Source organism: Coffea arabica, chromosome 2c (assembly GCF_036785885.1).
Source record: "Coffea arabica cultivar ET-39 chromosome 2c, Coffea Arabica ET-39 HiFi, whole genome shotgun sequence".
NCBI lineage: Eukaryota > Viridiplantae > Streptophyta > Magnoliopsida > Gentianales > Rubiaceae > Coffea > Coffea arabica.
Genome location: NC_092312.1, coordinates 75643056 through 75661980, shown reverse-complemented (window position 1 = coordinate 75661980; position 18925 = coordinate 75643056). Strand labels below are relative to the sequence as shown.

At 36.2% G+C, this 18925-nt stretch overlaps 2 protein-coding genes across 4 annotated transcripts; one reads left to right on the top strand and one right to left on the bottom strand.

The window, feature by feature from the left end:
• Nucleotides 1-827: 827 nt before the first annotated feature.
• LOC113728115 (uncharacterized) lies at nucleotides 828-10137 on the bottom strand. Of its 3 annotated transcripts, none has more exons than XM_027252626.2 (11): nucleotides 9106-10137; nucleotides 8912-9010; nucleotides 8539-8750; nucleotides 6701-6894; nucleotides 5744-5849; nucleotides 5325-5641; nucleotides 4067-4429; nucleotides 3762-3843; nucleotides 3657-3686; nucleotides 2094-3569; nucleotides 828-1305 (listed from the first exon to the last, which is right to left on the bottom strand). In XM_027252626.2, the coding sequence occupies exons 1-11, from the start codon at nucleotides 9171-9173 to the stop codon at nucleotides 1148-1150; spliced, it is 3105 nt and encodes a 1034-aa protein (XP_027108427.2). In that variant the 5' UTR covers nucleotides 9174-10137; the 3' UTR covers nucleotides 828-1147. The 3 variants fall into 3 exon arrangements, with proteins under 3 accessions (XP_027108427.2, XP_071932679.1, XP_027108426.2); XM_072076578.1 differs by having other exon boundaries at nucleotides 2094-3686; nucleotides 9106-9291; nucleotides 9409-10134; XM_027252625.2 differs by having other exon boundaries at nucleotides 2094-3686; nucleotides 9106-10134.
• A 5780-nt stretch (nucleotides 10138-15917) lies between these two features.
• On the top strand, nucleotides 15918-18553 carry LOC113728114 (large ribosomal subunit protein uL5c-like). The gene is made up of 3 exons (XM_027252624.2): nucleotides 15918-16377; nucleotides 16567-16767; nucleotides 17933-18553. The coding sequence occupies exons 1-3, from the start codon at nucleotides 16123-16125 to the stop codon at nucleotides 18275-18277; spliced, it is 801 nt and encodes a 266-aa protein (XP_027108425.2). The 5' UTR covers nucleotides 15918-16122; the 3' UTR covers nucleotides 18278-18553.
• Nucleotides 18554-18925: the final 372 nt, after the last annotated feature.

The window sequence follows — 18925 nt, the reverse complement described above, 5'->3', positions numbered from 1 at the left end:
TTCTACGCTGGCAGAGTATTTAGTAATCTATCAAGTACTTGCGCTGCATTTTCATGGACCCCGTGATATCCTGTCCTTGCGAGTCCACAGAACTAGCAACTCTATTCTTGGTAAATGGCTGTTTGCCCAGGATCCTAGCGACCGGCACACCCACCCACCCATTAGCTTTGTCGGTTATATGGTACGGAATTGCATGGAATCGGTTTATTCTCAAGGTTTAAGTCCCTCCGGACATTTTCTGGGTTAGAGACGTTAGATGCGAATCAAATTCGATGGTCAACTACTACCCAATCAGTAGGAGGCTTTCTACCGATTAAAGGAAATCATTCAAAGGGATGAGTTCTATAGGGTAGATTGCAATTCCTCAGCCTGAAGTCTCTGCCACAAGATTGTTGAGAGTCGATCTGATGATAGTCAAGTGAGGGAACCCACCTTTCATTCGGTGATTTTAAGAGCCGTCAAGTCTTGACTTAAACTTCTGAATTCACCGAATACTACTGAATATTGTGTTCAGATCATGCCAGGCAAGGTAAGATGGGATTTATAATACGGTTTGGGAATCAAAGGACACAGGTCGGAGTTGTGGTGCAAAAAGAAGAATCTTAATAATTGGGATGCAAAAGCCGGTAGCTCAAACTGAAAACGTTGGCTGATTCAACTTCTACTGGGGCTCAGACTTGTCACAGGGGGGCTCATTTTGCAACACTGGCAGATGCAGTAATAAAGATGCTCGAGCCCACGTCAAGCCCCTCAATATCCACTAAACTCTAAGAGTCAGTCTCTTGACTGAGTTCAGTCGCGCCTTTAGTTGTCGCAAATGCAGTGGCTGACATAACAGAGAGATATTAACAAATATACCAAGTTATGAAGAAACCCAGGGAAAAAATAACAAAAACAAAAAAAAAAAAAAGGAAAAAGAAAAATAGATTGCTAGTGAAACTACAAAGATCCTGCACACAAAATACTGGAAGGACATTACAGATTTTGCTTTTCCCCTCATTTTTGAATGCCAATTTCAAAGGATCAAATGCAAAGAAGCCCAACTTGATTGCACATAGATGACATTTATCCCCAATTCAGCATGTACCAGTTACAGCTGGAGCCAAGATGATGGACAAATAGCAAGCCAGATCATATTCACGATCGACTACCTGTAGCGGAAACCCATGTCAAGCTCATGACCGTACATAGCCTGGCTATGACCAGCAGCAAAAGGAGGGATCTGCTTTGATTTAGCCCTAAGTTCCATTTCAACCAACCTTTGAAAAGCCTCTGGGTGATTGCTTCCACCGTTGACATCAGGAGCTAATGCATCCAAAAGAAACACAAAATCAACCTTCTATTTATATAGAAACCATGAAAACTAGCACTAGCTCACCATTCATACCAGATAAACAGATCAGCAAGCTTTCTAATTCAGTTGATCAAGAAAGCGAATGTAAGAAGACACATTTTGAGTGACTACCAATGCTGAGCTATGAAATTGTTCCTATAGCACAACTGGTAAAAAGCATACCATAAAGTCATACACCAAAGTCAACTTGGACCATGTTTCCCTAGGAACATTTGGAATACTTTTTGGTGTCTTCGGCTTAAGTTCTTTCTTTTCTTCTTCTTCTTCATTTGTTCTTTTAAAGTTTGAATAAGCCATTTGAAAAAGCAGAAGTGCATTTCTATTTTTAAAGGTGTGGACAACTTAAAGTATAAATCAGCTGTTTCAAAAATTAAAAATAAGTTTTTGTTTTCACAGTTTTTGAACATCTAAAAGCTGTTTCCAGAAGCATCTTGAGGGCTGATTTTTTAAAATCAACTTTTAAGCTTAAAGTTGAAAGGCTCAGATATGATCATAGGTAGGCCTTGGATCACAATAAACTGCCTCAGAAAAACAGAACATAAGATAAGGAAAGTTACTTATGAGCCAGGAGCAACAGTGATATCTTTGATATAAAGAATGCAGGATGCTCATCATCAGCATGGATCCTTCATCATTCACAGAAGCAAGTGCATTAAAAGCATATAGACTTTTAACTTGTGAATGTGGAAGGAGAAACATACACACCCAAAAAAAAAAACAAAACAAAAGGCTTCTCTACCTGGAAATGGCATTCCAAGGCCACCAATGTTGGGCTGATGGGGCCCAAAAGGATATCCTGGCATTGGGTTGAGTTCCTGCAATAAACCAGGTGCTTGATTACCAAGATGAGGGGCTGGGGCACCCCTTGAAAAGTCGTTTGCCATGTGTGGAGACAGACCACCTGCCATCTGCATTTGCTGCAGCATTGCAAGATGCGCAGGATGATCAAACCCAGTCACACCCACACTAGGCTGATAGAAGGGAGGACGAAGCATATTTACAGGAAATTGCTGATTGGCAGGAGCATCATGCTGAATCATGCTCTCCCTACCAATGAACTTCATTTGGGAATTCATGTGAGCTGGATGAGAATCCAGCGGGTTGAGCAATGGCCTCTCATGACTCATCTGCATTGAATGAAAGTGGGAAGCTGATGTTTGAACATGAAAATCATGATACGGAATTTCGTGTTCCATCTGGTTAATAGGACCATGTAAAAAGGGCGGCCCATCTGAACCAGTCATGGACCTCTCATCTTTGACTGCAGCACCAATTGCTGCCAGTTTCTCTGCCATATCGCCTGGTGCATTCAAGGCTGAGGATTCTTTTTTACTTGAAAATTTGCCAGGCATTGACCTAAAAAGTCGAGCATTTAGATCTTCACTGACAGCAATTAAGCTTTCCTCTTCAGGCAGCTGGTATTCAACTGATCCATCGAAGCCAACATGTTTCGAAACAAGTTCATATTGTTGCTTTGATAAGTTCAACTCGGTTTGAGGATCGTTTAATCCCAGCCATTTTTCAGTTTTATCCATCTTTACTTGCTGCCTGTGACTTGACACCAACAAATTCTTTTCATCAGTCATCTTATCCAGTCCTATTTGATCAAATGTCGTAGGAAATAAACCATTATCAGTAATAGGAAAGGATAGTCCTTGCGGTTCCAAAGATTCAGTTTGTGCAGAACCAACAGGACCCCTTTGGACAGAAACAGGTGCTTCGACTGATTTGAGCTCCTTCATGAAAGCAGTCCCAAAAAGAGTTTCGAGAGTAAGTGTTTCTCCCAAAGTGCTACTATTCTTGCCAACTTTCTCCCCAGTCTTGTAGGGGGCAGGACCAACATCACAAACATCAGAAACAGGTTGTATTTCTGAAGGATCAATATCTGCGGGAATGCTCGGTGTTGCATTTTTCTGGCTGGCTCCCTTTTGTAACAGTGAAAGGAGGTGTTGAGATGCATGATTATCAACATGTGCTGTAGGTCGTCCAGACTTTGCACCAGAAAAACTCCAGCCTTCCAAAGGTGGTAATGAAGTTGGACTCTTCTCACCGTATTCTGACAAAATTGTCTGCTCAAGGTCTTCACAGGTTAGGATGGCTGGAACTACCTCTTGCTTATTTGAACAGGATAATGATTTGGAGACTCCAATTGTTGCAGAGGATGCATTTGTTATAGGCTTATTAGCAATTTCAGTTCTCTGATCAGGAAACTCAGCTGGAAAATGCTCGAAAATCTTTGTATCAACTTGATTTCTTCCTTTATCATGACCAACAATCAGCGAGAGCAAATCATTTGGCCTACCTGAGGAGTGGTCATCTTCTGTCTTCCTTTCTGCAACAAGATAAGTGATGACAGTCTGAACAGGATAACGGAGCACGAAAAGCAATTTCCTAAAAATTTCCGTACCTTCTTCAACAAACCAACGGGCAAACTTTGACGAATGAACAGATTTTTTGCTCCAAGATTCATCTGGTATATCATCATGATGCTAGGAGAGGGGGGAAAAAGAAGGAAATCATCAACATGATATCTTTCCAGTTCAGCTTGACAATGAGGCATACACTCCCTAGACACAAGCATTTGTAAACTTCGACAAACATGCAATGCAAGAAAAACAAGAACGGTGCCTTGTTTTTTGTTCACAAAACCCACAATCCAGGATATGCACAAAGCAGGGGCATGACCAGAAGTACGTGAGCAAGAAAAATTACCTCGACAGAATCTGCAGAGTCATTGCCATTCACTGTTGATGCATTGCCAAAAATCTTTTCCAGAATTGATGTTGCATCAGTCTCACGCAAATCTCCACCAAGTTTGAGTCCTGACACTTTGGCATTGAGCTTGATCATTTCAGGTTCATCCAGGGCTTCATGGGCCTCTGGAAGGATGGAAGTTTGATGTAGAAAATCTACCATGCCAGTTTTCTTGCTGGAAACATCTGAATTTGATGATGAATTGGCAATTTGTTCACCCTTGTTACTCAACAATGTATGAATTGTCTTATCTTCAGGCGGTTCGTTGCTCAAACTTATTTCTCCTGAAAATTTTCTTTCCAGACTACCAAGAGTGCCATTCTGGACAGAGGAATGAAAAAGGTTTTGACACTGTCAGTTTTTCCAATATGTAGTGACTAGATAGAATATCAAATAAAATGACAGCCTAGAAGTGGTCATTGATAACTAGCAAATGAGACTCGGAATAGGTGCTAATATAGGCCGTTCTGGACAGAGGAATGAAAAAGGTTTTGACCCGGCTAGTTTTTCCAATATGTTGCAACTATAGATAGATTATGAAATAAAATAACAGCCTAGAAGTGATCATTGATAACTAGCAAATGTGACTCGGAATAGGTGCCAATATAGGCCATGCCAAAAGATACAATCAGAAATCCAATGGAGAGTAAACAAACAAAAATGATCATCCTACTATTTTGTACATATATCCCCAAATATGAACAAAAGTTACATGCTAGATTACAGAAGGCCACTATAAATGCTTAAATATTCTAATACAACCCCCATAACCTGAAGAATCAGACAACATGCATGAAAAGGACCACATTTGGGGAGAGCATCACATCCAGTTCTTTTCCATTGCTTTCCAGTGACATTCCATATAATCTCACTCTATCTGATCAAAGAAGCCTACTGGAAAAATTCTTGCTGTGATGTATCATTTTATTTGCTTAATATTGCCTTTCAACTTAAATACATGGTTAACCATTCTTGTTATGATACTTCATATCACTTTAAGCAAAAGCAGGGAATATAAACTATTTGTTGCAAATGACAAATACCAGATCCATAAATTTTCAAAAAAAAAAAAAATTTTTTGTGGGGCTGCTAGTCACAAAACTTGTCATGCAATGGAGTGAGCTACTGATTAAATATGACAAGGCAGTCCAGGTATAGTCTTTTTCCAATAGAAAGATAAAAATGATTCATGGGGATAGAAAGCCATATGAGTTACCTCTACTGAATAAGACTGGGTCAAGGATTTGACTCCAGAAGTCTTCTCCACAACTGCATTTTTGAAACCTGGGGGAACAAGAGGTCTACACGTAGCATGTGATGGTAAAGCACATTTTCCACTATCGATGCTTGAAATAGATGGATTAGTGGTTGAATCTAACTCATTTTCCCTGTCCAGAATAACCTTTTCCTCATTAATGTCATCCGACAGGACAGAAATATCTGAAGAAGCATCAGCTTTACACTTCTCAAGACTAGATTGCTGCTTCTCCTGCAGAGCCTTTTGTTGTTCCTTCCTCATCAACTCAAAAGAAGCTAGAAAAAATTTCAGTAAAATAACTTAGAACATAATCAGAAAGCCAAAAGAAGGCATAATCAAGGGAAAATACTGAGCTCATCACTCCAGGTCTACAATACCTCTCCTCCTCCTTTCTTCCTCAACTCTGTCCTCACTTGTACACTCTGTTGAACCAAATGTCTCATCATTGTACGCGTCAGTATCTCTTCGTGACAGTGGTGCTGCCTGAGGAAATTAAAATTTAGGGAAGGCTAAGTTCAGAGAAGTATCTCTTATACAATTTTCATCTGAATATGGATAATATGCTTATGCCAAAGAAATAAAAAGAACAAAGCAAGAGAGAAAAATAAGAACTAAACAGAAAAAAAAATTCCAAATTTGTTTACAAAACGTCAAAATATAGATGTAACTGAGAAACCACAACAAAGAGCAGCACTACAGGAGTGAAGGGATGGCAACAGGGGCGGGCACCCGCCCCGCGGGGGGTCATTGGGGCGGGGGACGGGGGTATACTCCCCCGCCCCGCCACCCGTTTGAAAATATATATATGTACATAATTATATATATAATGATATTATCAATTATACTACTAATTATGCATGTCTATTAATAAAAATTATTAATTATTTATACTAAATTTATGAATACATTTATGTTAAATTTCTAACTACACTTAATACAATAACACTTTTCTAAAAAAAAATACAATAATAATTTAGTGATTGTATTTGTATCAAAAGTGAAAACTTGATTATTTTAGTTATATTTGTTTTATCATATTAGATTGTATTCAAATAACCTTTGTTTAATTATTTGTATGAGTTTCAATTGTGAAGTTATAATAAATAATAATTAGGTGATGTGTTAATATTTTAGTACTTGATTATTTGCTCAAATTTAATTATAATGAAATTATATAATAAAATTTTTTAAGCCCATGGGTGCCCCCGCGGGGGAAGCGGGGCAGGGCGGGGGAAGCCGGGGGCAGGGGCGGGGGGAATTAAAATGCAACGGGGCGGGGGTCAGGGGAGGTGTCCCCTCCCCATTGCCACCCCTAGTGATAGGTGAAAGTGGACCTTGTAAGGGCGAGGAGGATGATATGGCTCATTGCTCCTGTTAAGTTGGTAATGATCATTTGCTCGAAGCTTTGGAGCAGAGATCCCCGTTGTGTATCCAGATGGTCTTGGAAATGAACCACTACCAAGAAGCCCATCATGCTCAGTTCCCTGCCAAGACCTTCGAGATTGGTTGTTATAGCGCCTTCCAGACTCTACATATCATTTGAATGATTCAGAAGATCAGAAGAAGAAGAAGAAGAAGAAGAAGAAGAAGAAGAAGAAGAAGAAGAAGAAGAAGAAGAAGAAGAAGAATACAGAAAGAAAGAAAGAGAAGAAATGAATCACAAGTTTAACAGGATTGCAAGCAACAAAACTACACAAATTAGCCACTGGAACATAGACATCATAGCATAGCGGAGAGAAATCCATTAATCCAAAAAAAATTCTTAAAGTAACTCGACATTCCAGAAAGCTAATTAACTTGAAGATAAATAAGCTGGAAGCCACTTAGCAATAACATAGTCTCAATAAAACTTTTTATTCTCTTAATATGGTGAACAAAAATGTAGGCTATAGATGTGGAATCAGGTAAAATAACTGGGGTAAAATTCATTGATATTGCAATATAAGCAAGACATCAAATTTAAGCTTACAAGTGTAGATAGCAGTAATACCCTTTTTCTACACATTCCCAACCAGTAAAATACAGTAGTCAAAATGGAGCAACCATTGTGTTTTAAAGTGACACAGGCTACAAATATGATAATAAAACAACCTCACAACTGCACCAAGGCCCATCCCAAAATCCCAAGGTGGTGGAGAAACTCTCCAGTTTAAAATGACATCAAATTATCCTTCACATATCAGAATACAAAATAACTTGGCTTTGCAGCTCCGTAGCCTATAAGATTATCTGAAACTAGATCACTGAAAGCAGCAGGCTTTACTTTATTACAGTAATAGGTACATGATTTTCTGTTAAGTGTGGTTTTGTTGACATGTTGTGCATACATATTCAAAAGAGCAGTATCAAAGTGATGTAAAGTTATAACTACTACCAAAATATATATATATATATATATATATATATATATAATGTACACACATATACATAGAAAAATTACTTAACTGCTCTAGGTTTCTAGATTTTAAATTTCTATGTCATCAAACATCAAGACATATCAAATTCCCTAAACTAACTTGTATGTGATAGTGATATTCCCTTTGTATACAACTTATTCTCACAGACATTCTCAACTTTTTTATTTTGACAAATACTAGTATATCTCACATAAATTTCAGAAGGATATGCTCAAAGAATAATAAACCATATAGAAACTTCTCGGGAGATGATATTTTCAGTTTAAATAGAATAAAAATCGTAGTGCTCAAGCAGTAAGTTCAGAAGCAAAACAAGACGATAAAATGAAAAGTAACAATGGCAAAAAATCAGAGATCAAAAAACAACATTGTCCACTAGAATTGTTTTTAATGACTTTCACAAGATTCTAGAAACCTGTGTAATAATTCTCATTTGGCAATATGACTAAACAAAGGAGCTGAAAATTGAAGATGGATAGATGGATAGTAGATGGCTAGGCCAACACTTTTTTTTTTTTAACGTCTATACTAGTCAACCATAATTTCTACAACAAATTCATGTAATTCTAATGGTGCTCAAGCAATGCATTCATCAAATATAGTCAGTTACTTAACAAAAGTCACTAGATAGGTGGTAAGAAGCAAGCAGACTGGCCACCCTCCAAAGGTATAATCAAGAGGTTGCAAGCATCCGACATAAATCAATCTGAACACGCACAAGGAAGTCAAGTACACATACACATCCCAAATCAAACCTGATTCCCTATCAGATTGTGAGTCACTGTCTCGGTCACTGCGGCCAGAAGAACGGCCGTCCCACCTTCCATATATGCCTCGAGAGTAGTACGCAGAGTCCCCTCGAGTTGGTGGGGATGACCCATATTCAGTTCGCCTGAAACCCTGCACTGGTAAGCTGCCATGGGTCCTTAGCCGATCATTAGTACTTTGTGGACCATCTTCCAGCTCACTGATACAAGTTAAGAAGTGATAATGTATAAGAAAACTGTGGAATTACAGAAAGGAATGATCAGGTATTAAAGCAAGCAAAATGCAACAAGATGCACCAAACTAGAGACAACAACTTAGTTCGGTAGTCACTTAATCATCAATCAAAAAAACATTCTTCACCTTAAAAGCGACTTGTCAAGACCACTTGGCAACTTCTTGCAAATCTCCAACTCGCTTAAAGATAAAAGAAATTCTCTTGTATACACTATTTTTGATCCCCTGGGCCAAGAAACATAAAGATTCAAGAATAAAACTATGAGATATAAAACTTTGCTAAACAATGAACTAGATAACACCAAACGCAGGGTGCTTACTTTTCAGTTTTGCGACTTGCATCCACAGCACTATCCAGCGAGCTACGGCCTTCTTTTTCCAAACTCATTCTTCAAATCCACACAGTCAATACAGTTCTCTGACAAAATGCTAACCAATATAGTACACGTGCACCTCTCGACAATCTATTCTAGTCCAGAATAACGCTCAAAACTGCTTCCGGCAGGCTACAGTTTACGCCATTAGTCAGAAAAAGCAGCCCAGAATATCCTAAAAAGCTAAATATCACCAATTTTTTCAGCCAAAGAAAGCTAAAATCTAGCCCAGTAAACAATATTCAATACCAGCAACTCAGAAATCAGCCCCATCACCTCCACCATATCCATATGTTTGCCTCAGCATCGATATCAACTAAAGAAATAAACCAAAAAGAAAAAGAAAGAAGGAAACAAAAGCTCACAAAACCACCCTAAGTTGAAAGTAGTGAAAGTTAAGCTAAATTAGCATATGATCCACCTCATTCTAGATTCAACAGCAAACCAGCTTGGAGATAGAATTCCCTAACCTTGTGAACCTTTACACATAAAAATGTCAAATCCAAATGAAATCAAAACCCGTGGCAGCCTCTTACCCTAATAACAAACATTTCCCCCAAATTAATCAACAACAACAACAACAACCTATCTCTTCATTTCCCTCACAAAAATAGCACACATCAGAGGCTCGTGATTTCCTAGGGTTCTCTATCGATCTCTGCAAAATTTCTCCCTTTTTTCCCGATCGAAGATGGTATTCTCGGTCTCCTACATATACATATATATGTATATATGTAATTCTACGTGTATATATCGAAATACATAATTTCGACAGAAGCAATATACCTAATTATATATTAGTATAGGCTGGGGGGAGGAGGGATGGTTTTGAGAGCGGAGACGAAATGGTGAGGATGGTCAGGAGACTTCCTTTTTTTTTTGTGTTTTGAGATGCGATATGAATCAGAAACCAGGAAGAGGGATGACGTTGCCCGCCATTGAACAGCTGAGAAAGGGGTAAATAATAATAATGAAAAATGAAATTTATATTTGAGTTGCTTCTACGCGCTGTTTTTGGTTTGTGCGCACGCTTTTGAGAGATATGACTAATCAAATCAAAATGGGATAATCGTAGAAACCTTCTCTAAGGTTTCTAACTATTTTACTGATCTCTCCGTAATTTTTAAAAATTATACTAACCTCCATTAAGGTTAATTATTTTGTAACACTTAGGCCCAATTGATAATTAAAAAAGTGATATTAGGAAAGTGAAGATAATATAATTCTATTATTACCCCTTATCTATTACATTATTTAACCAATTTAATATTAACTCACACGTTAACGAAAAACACTAAAATGTGATGTTTATTATTAGGGATCAAATCACACGTACAATCAAAAAATAGTATATCATTTCATATTTTTTACTTAATACAAGATTCAAATTATTCTTTTTAGTTACATACTCATTGTCAAACATAATTAACAATAAATAATCAAAAAATTTGCAACCAAAATATTATAGAGAATAAACTTTAACATCATGAATATTCTTATTAACATATTAAGGTTAGTTACTGAGATTTTATGGTATTAAAGTTAGCTGTTTGTAATATTTTGGTTATGGATTTTTTTGATTGTTTATTGTTAATCATGTTTGATAATGGGTTTGCAATTGAAAAGAAAAATTTAGATCTTACATTAAGTAAAATATAAAAAAATGGTATAGCATTTTTTATACCATATGTGATTTAATTTTTGATGATAAACAACAAATTCTAGTGTTTTCTTTAATGTTTGGGTGGGTATTAGATTAATTAAATAATTTAATAAATGAAGGGCAATGGTAGAATCATATTATCATTTCTCTGCTAATATCACTTTTTAATTGTCAGATGGATATAGATGTTATAAGACAATAAATCTCAAGAAAGGTTAGTATAATTTTTAAAATTTGAAAGAAAAATAGTAAAATAATAAAAAAATCTCATGGGATATTTCTAAAATTATCCCGATCAAAATGGGGTCAATGGGTTGGACGGCGGTTTTTGTTGATTTTCGGACGGATGGTGTTTTCTGTTGCACATGGGGAAAAAGTTTTCAGCTGACTTGAGGAAATCCAATGTTTATGATTTATGTGATTTTTTTTTTTCCCTTGTTCACGTCTTTTCCTTCTTTATCTGGTGGTCTAATCCAGTGTATTTGTGTTAATTGTTCGAAATGCCAGCTTTGTTTATTACTTCATGATACTTATGCTCTATTAAAAAAAAAAACTACATTTAACGGAAGTTTTCTGACTACACTCTTTGAATGATGATCTGATTGAATTAAATGTGATTGTAATGGTGTATGTACTGACGTATTTAAAATTTTGGATTGTGTTAAATGTATAATGAAAATTGGAAAGTAGTAAATCATTGAGCACGCAATAACAATTTGTTTGGACAGCTATTTTTCACAGAAAAATTGCTATATTTCCCGTAAACACATTTTCCAATCACCTTTTTACCTCACGTATATCAAATCGTTACAGTAATTTTTCTACAAAATTTAGAAAAATGCAATCCAAACGCAATAGTAACTTAACTTTCATGAAAGTAGTGGTTTCCTAAAAAAAATAATTTTAAAAAGTAAATTTTGGGAATGAAATGCCAACTTGCTATTGCAAAAGAATATGTCTACCCATATATAACATCCCATTTTGCAAATGCAACCCGTCAAAATGTTTTGCCACTCAATAATTATAATTATGTCACTCAAATTTATCGCCTTAACCCACATGATAAAAGACTAAAATCATACTCATATTCATATACAGAGTTTTTCTAAGGACACCCGTTAACACGTCTAGTATTCACCTAACATATAATATATATACACGTACTAAAAATTATTATCTTATCTTGCATTTATATACTTTCTCTATTCAGTTTTGTCTATCCTTCATTGTATTTATTTACCTTCTCTAATTAATCTTATATTTCAAAAAATATAACACTTGAAATATATCTTAACGTTATATATATATATTTGTATTTGAATTGCAATTTTCTGAAGTTTTTGTAGAAAATGTATTGTACCGATTTGGTACATGTGACATAAAATGGCGATTGGGAAATGTGTGGTACCAAACATCAAAATTTTTTTATTCTTTTTTTTTTTTTTACTCCTTCATCTAAAGTATTTTATGAAATTTCATTTAAGATTTGAAGTAGAACAAATGAAACTTGGTCTCCAATCAAATAGAGTTAATTACACTTTTATTCCTTGTGATGTGGATTTTGTATCAACAATCAGACATGATGGAACTGGAATTGCGTTTAAATCTCAACAGTGCATTTGATAAAAAAAAAATCTCAACAGTACATTACTTTTTTTCTTTTTTTTTTTGAGGTAACAGAAGCATCCAATTCAAGCTTGTATTGATATTTTGAACTTTTAAACCAACTTGACGAGGCAAATGGAACTACTTTCGTCCCGGAAAGATGCCTAACATCATCAGTTCAGACTCTTACCAAAAACAAATTCCGGCAGCTCTTCAAAAGAGACAAGTGAAGGATAAACATATATTGTTGAGAAATATATTAGACTAGTAGTAGAGTATTTCTCCTAGTTGTTAATTGAATTTTCTCCAAGCTTTATGATTTACTACTTCTCGAGGCACGTTCGATACGTGTGCAACTCGACAAAAAATCTTTATAATAATTTAGTAATGTGAGTGCATAATATGGATATCTTCAAGTGCCCCCAGAATCTTTTTCCAAAAAAAAAAAAAAAAAAAAAAAGGAGATAAACTGTCTAAGTATTAATACTTTTTTCCTAGATGATTACTCTGCCGTATAGGTAATGCAAAAATTTCGAGTGCTTTATGAAAAAAATAATAGGCTAAAGATGCAAGGCAAAGGCGCTTACGATGAGAAAAATTGTCCCTCTTTTCAGAAAATCATGCCTTCACCGGAGATTCAAGCATTGCTTGCGAGTCCTTCTCCAACTGGCAGAGTAATCATGCGAAGTAGTTACGCCCAGGCGGAGCAAGGTTGATGTGTTGCAGCTTACCCACACCACACAGTGTGAGATCGGAAAACAAACATATATAGGCCCCAACTCAAAAAACTAATGCAACGAAACATTTAGTATCATGATGATAAGTAAAGTAAAAACTAATAAACTAACAAATGCATAACTGTGTCAGATTAATCCATCCCCAATGCCACAACTTTGCTATTGGCAACAACACGGATGATACGATTCTCGGTCCTCCAAGAAGAATCAAGAATACTAACCACGGGTTCTAGATCTAGATTATGATCAGAGTTTGAGGATAGATTATCAATGTTTGGGGATAAATGTCTTTAACCTGTCTTGGACCACTCAAGAAAGATTAAAACGGGTTGAACGATGCCACATATAAGTTGAATATTTGATTGATAAGTCGACGAATTACCTTAGGACAACTCTAAGATATTCAGGAACGGCTTCCACAAACTAAAAGAATTTTTCTCACAAGAAAGAAATTCTGAAAATTTTTCAACGAAATCCTTATTCCATATCTTGTATAACTTACAAACGCGTAATTAAGGCTTTTATAATATTTATAAGATTTAAAAACCTAACACGACTAGAACTCACATAATTAAGACTTATCCCTAATTCGGCTTAAGGTTCAACTATGGTCAACATGACCTGGTCTGTTATCATTAACTAATGACTCAATATTACCCTTAACCAATGTTTTCAGAACCGGACCGGACCGGACCGGCCGGTTGGACCGCGAACCGGCCATGTCATCGATCCGGTCTAATGCTAAAGTCGGAAGTTCATGGAGAACCGTTGAAACCCGGACGAACCGTTCGAATCATGTGAACCGTTAAGAACCGTGAACCGGCGATTTTTTAAATTCTTCAACAAAATATCAAGAATGGTGTAGCTAAGATTCGAACCTGGGTCTCCAAGTTTAAATATGACAATCTTACCGTTAGACTGTACTTAAGTTTGTTGAGAATTCTACTTGACTAAAAAATATATTAAAACATCAAGTTCTTCTCTTATTTTTTTTTTCAATTTTTTCTTCTTAACCATTTTTAACCCAAATATCCACAACAAGATTTTCTCAAGTCTTCACCATTATTATCAGGTTATTATCTTTCACAGATTGTAAATAAGTTGAAAATTTCAACTTTTCTTGTTTTCCAACATTTTAGTAAGTTTAATTTTTTTCTTTTCAAGGTTTTTTTCTATATTATTATCTTTAGTTGATTTTTTGCATTTTCTTCTTTTTCCCCTCAATTTTCATATGTTTCCCTCATTTTTGTTTTATTTTTATTCGATTAATTAAGGATGAAATTTTTGCAAAGGTAGTGCACATCCGTGTAGGAATTGGGTAGGAATTACAAATAATAACATTGGGTTGGTAAAAAATTTGGTAGTTGGCACATAATCGAAGCTATTGATAATTGAATTTAAAATAATTAATGGTATAGGATCATTGAATTTAACATAACATGTTAATTAGTAATGTTTAGTAGCAATTAATTTTTTATGTGTTTAACTGTATATTTGTTTTTAAAAAATTTTTAGTTTTTTTTTAGTTTGAGCAATTAGATTTATATTTTTATAATAAAATTTTAACTTTTTCAGCTTAAGTTGATGAAATTGTGAAGGTGGTGTGGTTGCTTATCATGCCACTGATAAAAGTTTGCTATTCAAATAGTTTATCTTAACTTGAACTCTTTTATGGATTGTTTTAAGGGTTGTAAAAGAATTTCAATATTTAATTTATTTATTTTTTGTGTTTTTATTTGTGATAATTGGTGCACATTTGGATTGTATCTATTTATGTTTATAATGAATTTATGAAAACTTGTGGTGAATTATGATATTTTAATTATATTTATCATTCCATGTTTTGTGTATAACTTTTAGAAAATTTATTATTATCATAACTTAAATTAAGTTATGTTGGTAAAGTTCAAGTGTAGAATGAAACCTGCTTAGTACTTAACACTAAAAAAAAAAAAAAAAAAAACAATGAACCTTTGAACCGGCCGGTTGGACCGGTCGAACCGTGAACCGGCCACCTCTCCGGTTCACTGACCGGTCCGAGTTTAAAAACATTGCCCTTAACTAACATGAATTTGACCACTTAAATAAACATGAAACACGGCTGGAAATAATGCAACAAACGCCAACATGAAAACTCAATAACAATGACAATTTAAATAAACACACTAGACTAAGAAAGCGACGTTGGATTGTTGGTCTTTCATTAATCAACCACTTGTAAGACTTGAACATGAATTATGAAATCCTATACTCGCATCAATGGAAACCTAGAAAAAAGATTTGACAACGTTAAAGATTAAGAAACATTTATCTAATGAATTTCACATTGTGCATATGGGAGCAACAATGACTTAGTATAAAAGAACCATATGAAGCAGCATTAAATTTTGTGAGGAATGGTTGTTTTAGTGGAGAAGAACGGAGACTATTAGAAGATGGTCTAGAAAGTAAAAAAATTATTGGTAAGAAAGAAGGTGAGAAATGAAGGGAGTTAAATTTGGTTTAAAATCTGTGTGTTAGTTAATAAGCGTTAATGAATAAAGTTAACAAGTATCGATTCAAGCTTTATTATCGTCGCTACCAGTTACTAGTATTCGTAGATCACAAAAGTCCGGCCATGTCCTATCCGACGGACGACTGTCCAAAACTGACGATAGATCCATTTCCTTACGCGCCATGACACGCGTGTTTCAACAATTCTATCCGAAAACGAGTTTCGTTTATCCTCCTCACCAGTCTCCTCTCAATCAGATACTCGTATCCGTACATATCCAACCCGCCCTTTTCCCACTATTTACATCATATGGATCAGTGGCATGCCCGTAAATCACCCCAAACTCAGCCTCGTTTCTTCTAGACAATCCCCGCACCCCCCTCCCCCTCCTCTCTTTCTTTATTCTTCCGGTTCTGAAACCTCATCTCCACCCGCTTTTCTTTTCTACAATAACAACTCCAACAATGGCGTCGTCGCCAACGCTTTTGCACTCCACAGCTTCTTCATTTTGCGGTCAATTTCCGCCGCAATCAGTTCGGTTGCCGTGCGGTGACCTCAGGACCACGCGTCCCGGTGGTCGGCTGTCGGTGAAGGCCACGGCAGCTACAGTCCTAGTGGAGAAAACTGAAGCCAAGCAAGCTAATCGGCTCAAGGGTAGATACCTCCAAAAAATTGTACCTTTGCTCAAGGAGGAGTTCAATTACACTAACATTCATCAGGTAAATTGCTGCTGTTTCTTTCATTCTCAGTTAGTATTTCTCAAGTTATTAATAGTCAATTTCAATCACTGAAAGGTTGCAGAAATGAACGAATTTGATTTTTTTTTTTTTGGCCGGTAGATGTATGAATTTTTTTCTGGTGAACTTTATTTAGCTGAATTTTGGTAATGATTGGTTGGGTTGGGGCAGGTACCAAAGATTGAAAAAATCGTTGTGAACTGTGGCATTGGAGATGCTGCGCAGAACGCCAAGGGTTTGGATGCGGCCATGAATGACTTGGCTCTTATCACAGGGCAAAGGCCGGTGAAAACCAGGGCAAAGAACGCCATTGCCACCTTCAAGATAAGAGAAGGTCAACCACTTGGAATTGCTGTCACTCTCAGGGGAAATGTAAGCCATTTTTCTTCCCTAGCGACGGAGACAACCACATTTTGAGTTTTGAAGAGAATAGGAAAATCACTATTACGCTCATTTTGTTGTCTCCTTTATCTTGTTGGTTTTTGAACCTACATATGAGTGTGATCGTTGTTTCCTTGTTTTGGATGTGCTTTATTTAAGATATAGTATACTATTTCCACAATTAATATAATTCAATGCGAGGAATGACTTAGGTTTGCTGAACCAGAGCATCTGAATGTTTACAGAGCTCATTAATCTTCTTTAGTGGTAAAGTTTTTTTAATATTACCCCCTGCTTAATAGGGAGAAAAGGAAGAAATAAACTAATAAAGAACGTTCTTATTTTTGATCCATGCGAACTGACAGGTCTCACCTATACGTACATATGCTTATTGACAGCCACAAGAAAGGTTAATGGCTAAAAATTTATCATGCAACAGGGGAATATTTAACTTTTTGGTTTCAGATAAGATAAGATGTCTACTATCGAAACTTTTGCTCCAGATGGTTCACAATTTGGATTACTGGCACCTTTTTGCTAGAAAGAAAAATAACAGATAATGTACTTCTTCTTTTTAAATTCAGTGCTTAGTCAATGAATCAAGTTTTAGTGAGCATTTATCACTTGTTTTTTCACTTAAACTCCTAACAAGAATTTATATGCTTATTGAAGATTAGGATTCTGAACATTGAAATGAGGATATTATTCATACTAGTAGATTGGCAGCTAACATGATTGGTTTACTCGTGACCTTGAAAATTGATTTTGAAGGAAGCAGGTGAACATATATAATTTCCACATTTGACACAAGGAACTATAGTTGGAAAAGTGCATGCAGACTTCAGGTCATTTTTTTGGGTTGACAGTCAGGTTTTTGATATTATGTAATCTTTGTTTTTAATCCCTAAAGTCGGTAAGAAGATTATGTTTTGACAGTTTTGGGAACTTGAATGCGTGCTTGACTGTGATTAGTGTTGTGGAACTGTCAAGTTATGCAACATAATGCTGAAAGTTGGCATTTCTTCTTCCTTATATCCAATTGTTTTCCAAATGTCTTGACTTCTTCAGGAACTTGTATTTCTTGTGGAACTAATACTGACTAATTTAGGCTTGGCTTTCATCATTGATATTATTATTATCCTTTTTTTTTTGGCAGGTCATGTATGCATTTCTGGACAGGCTAATCAACTTGGGACTCCCTAGGACTAGAGATTTTCAGGGTGTAAGTCCAAATAGCTTCGATGGACATGGAAATTACAGCATTGGATTCCGTGACCAGAGTGTGTTCCCTGAGCTAAGTTATGATGCTCTCGGTAAGCCAAGAGGAATGGATGTTTGCATAGCAACAACTGCTAATACAGATAAAGAAGCTCAGAGGTTACTTGCTCTCATGGGAATGCCATTTAGAGAAGGCAGTACTGGTCCAGCAACGGTGGTAAGGAAGAAAAAGCTCAAAGCTCATCATTTTGACTCAAAGGCAAAGCAAAGGGCTAGAAGATGAAAATACCAAGAGCTGCGTGTTATTTTGCTCACCTGCATCATTTTTTCCTAGGTTGTGGAAGGCATGTGCATGATGTCACTAAACATGTAATTGGCATTTACTGCTTTGTTAGGACTTTTTCTTGAGAGGGATTTTGTAGTTGGTAAAAGTCCCAGGTCCTCACCTGTTAATGCTTAGTATATAATCATGAGACTTGCTAAATTGGGCGAGGAACATCCCTTCTGAAGATAATTTTGTAATTTTGATTCTTCATCTTCAATCCAATTGCTTCAGTCATACCTTTTCCGCACCTCCCCTCTCCTCTCTGTGCCCCCCTTTTTGGCTGTTAATATGATACTTATTTTCTTTCTTGAGGGTGGAAATGGCTCCAACAAGCAGGAAACAATTATTTAAGTCTTAGTTAAAATGAAACATTCGATTGCTCTGTCAGTCTGAAGGGATTGTGGTTCTGTGGAGTGGTTTCAGGTGCTGGGCTGATGGTGCTTGCAAGATGAAGCAAATCAAGCATCAAGAAGGAACAGATTGGTTATCAGATGATAACTGATAAGGAGAGCAGGGACAGGAAATCTTGTGCATTACTGCTTTGGATGGACAAAAGTCAAGAAGAAATGATTAATCGCATCCTTTGCTACAAATTTCCATGTCGAT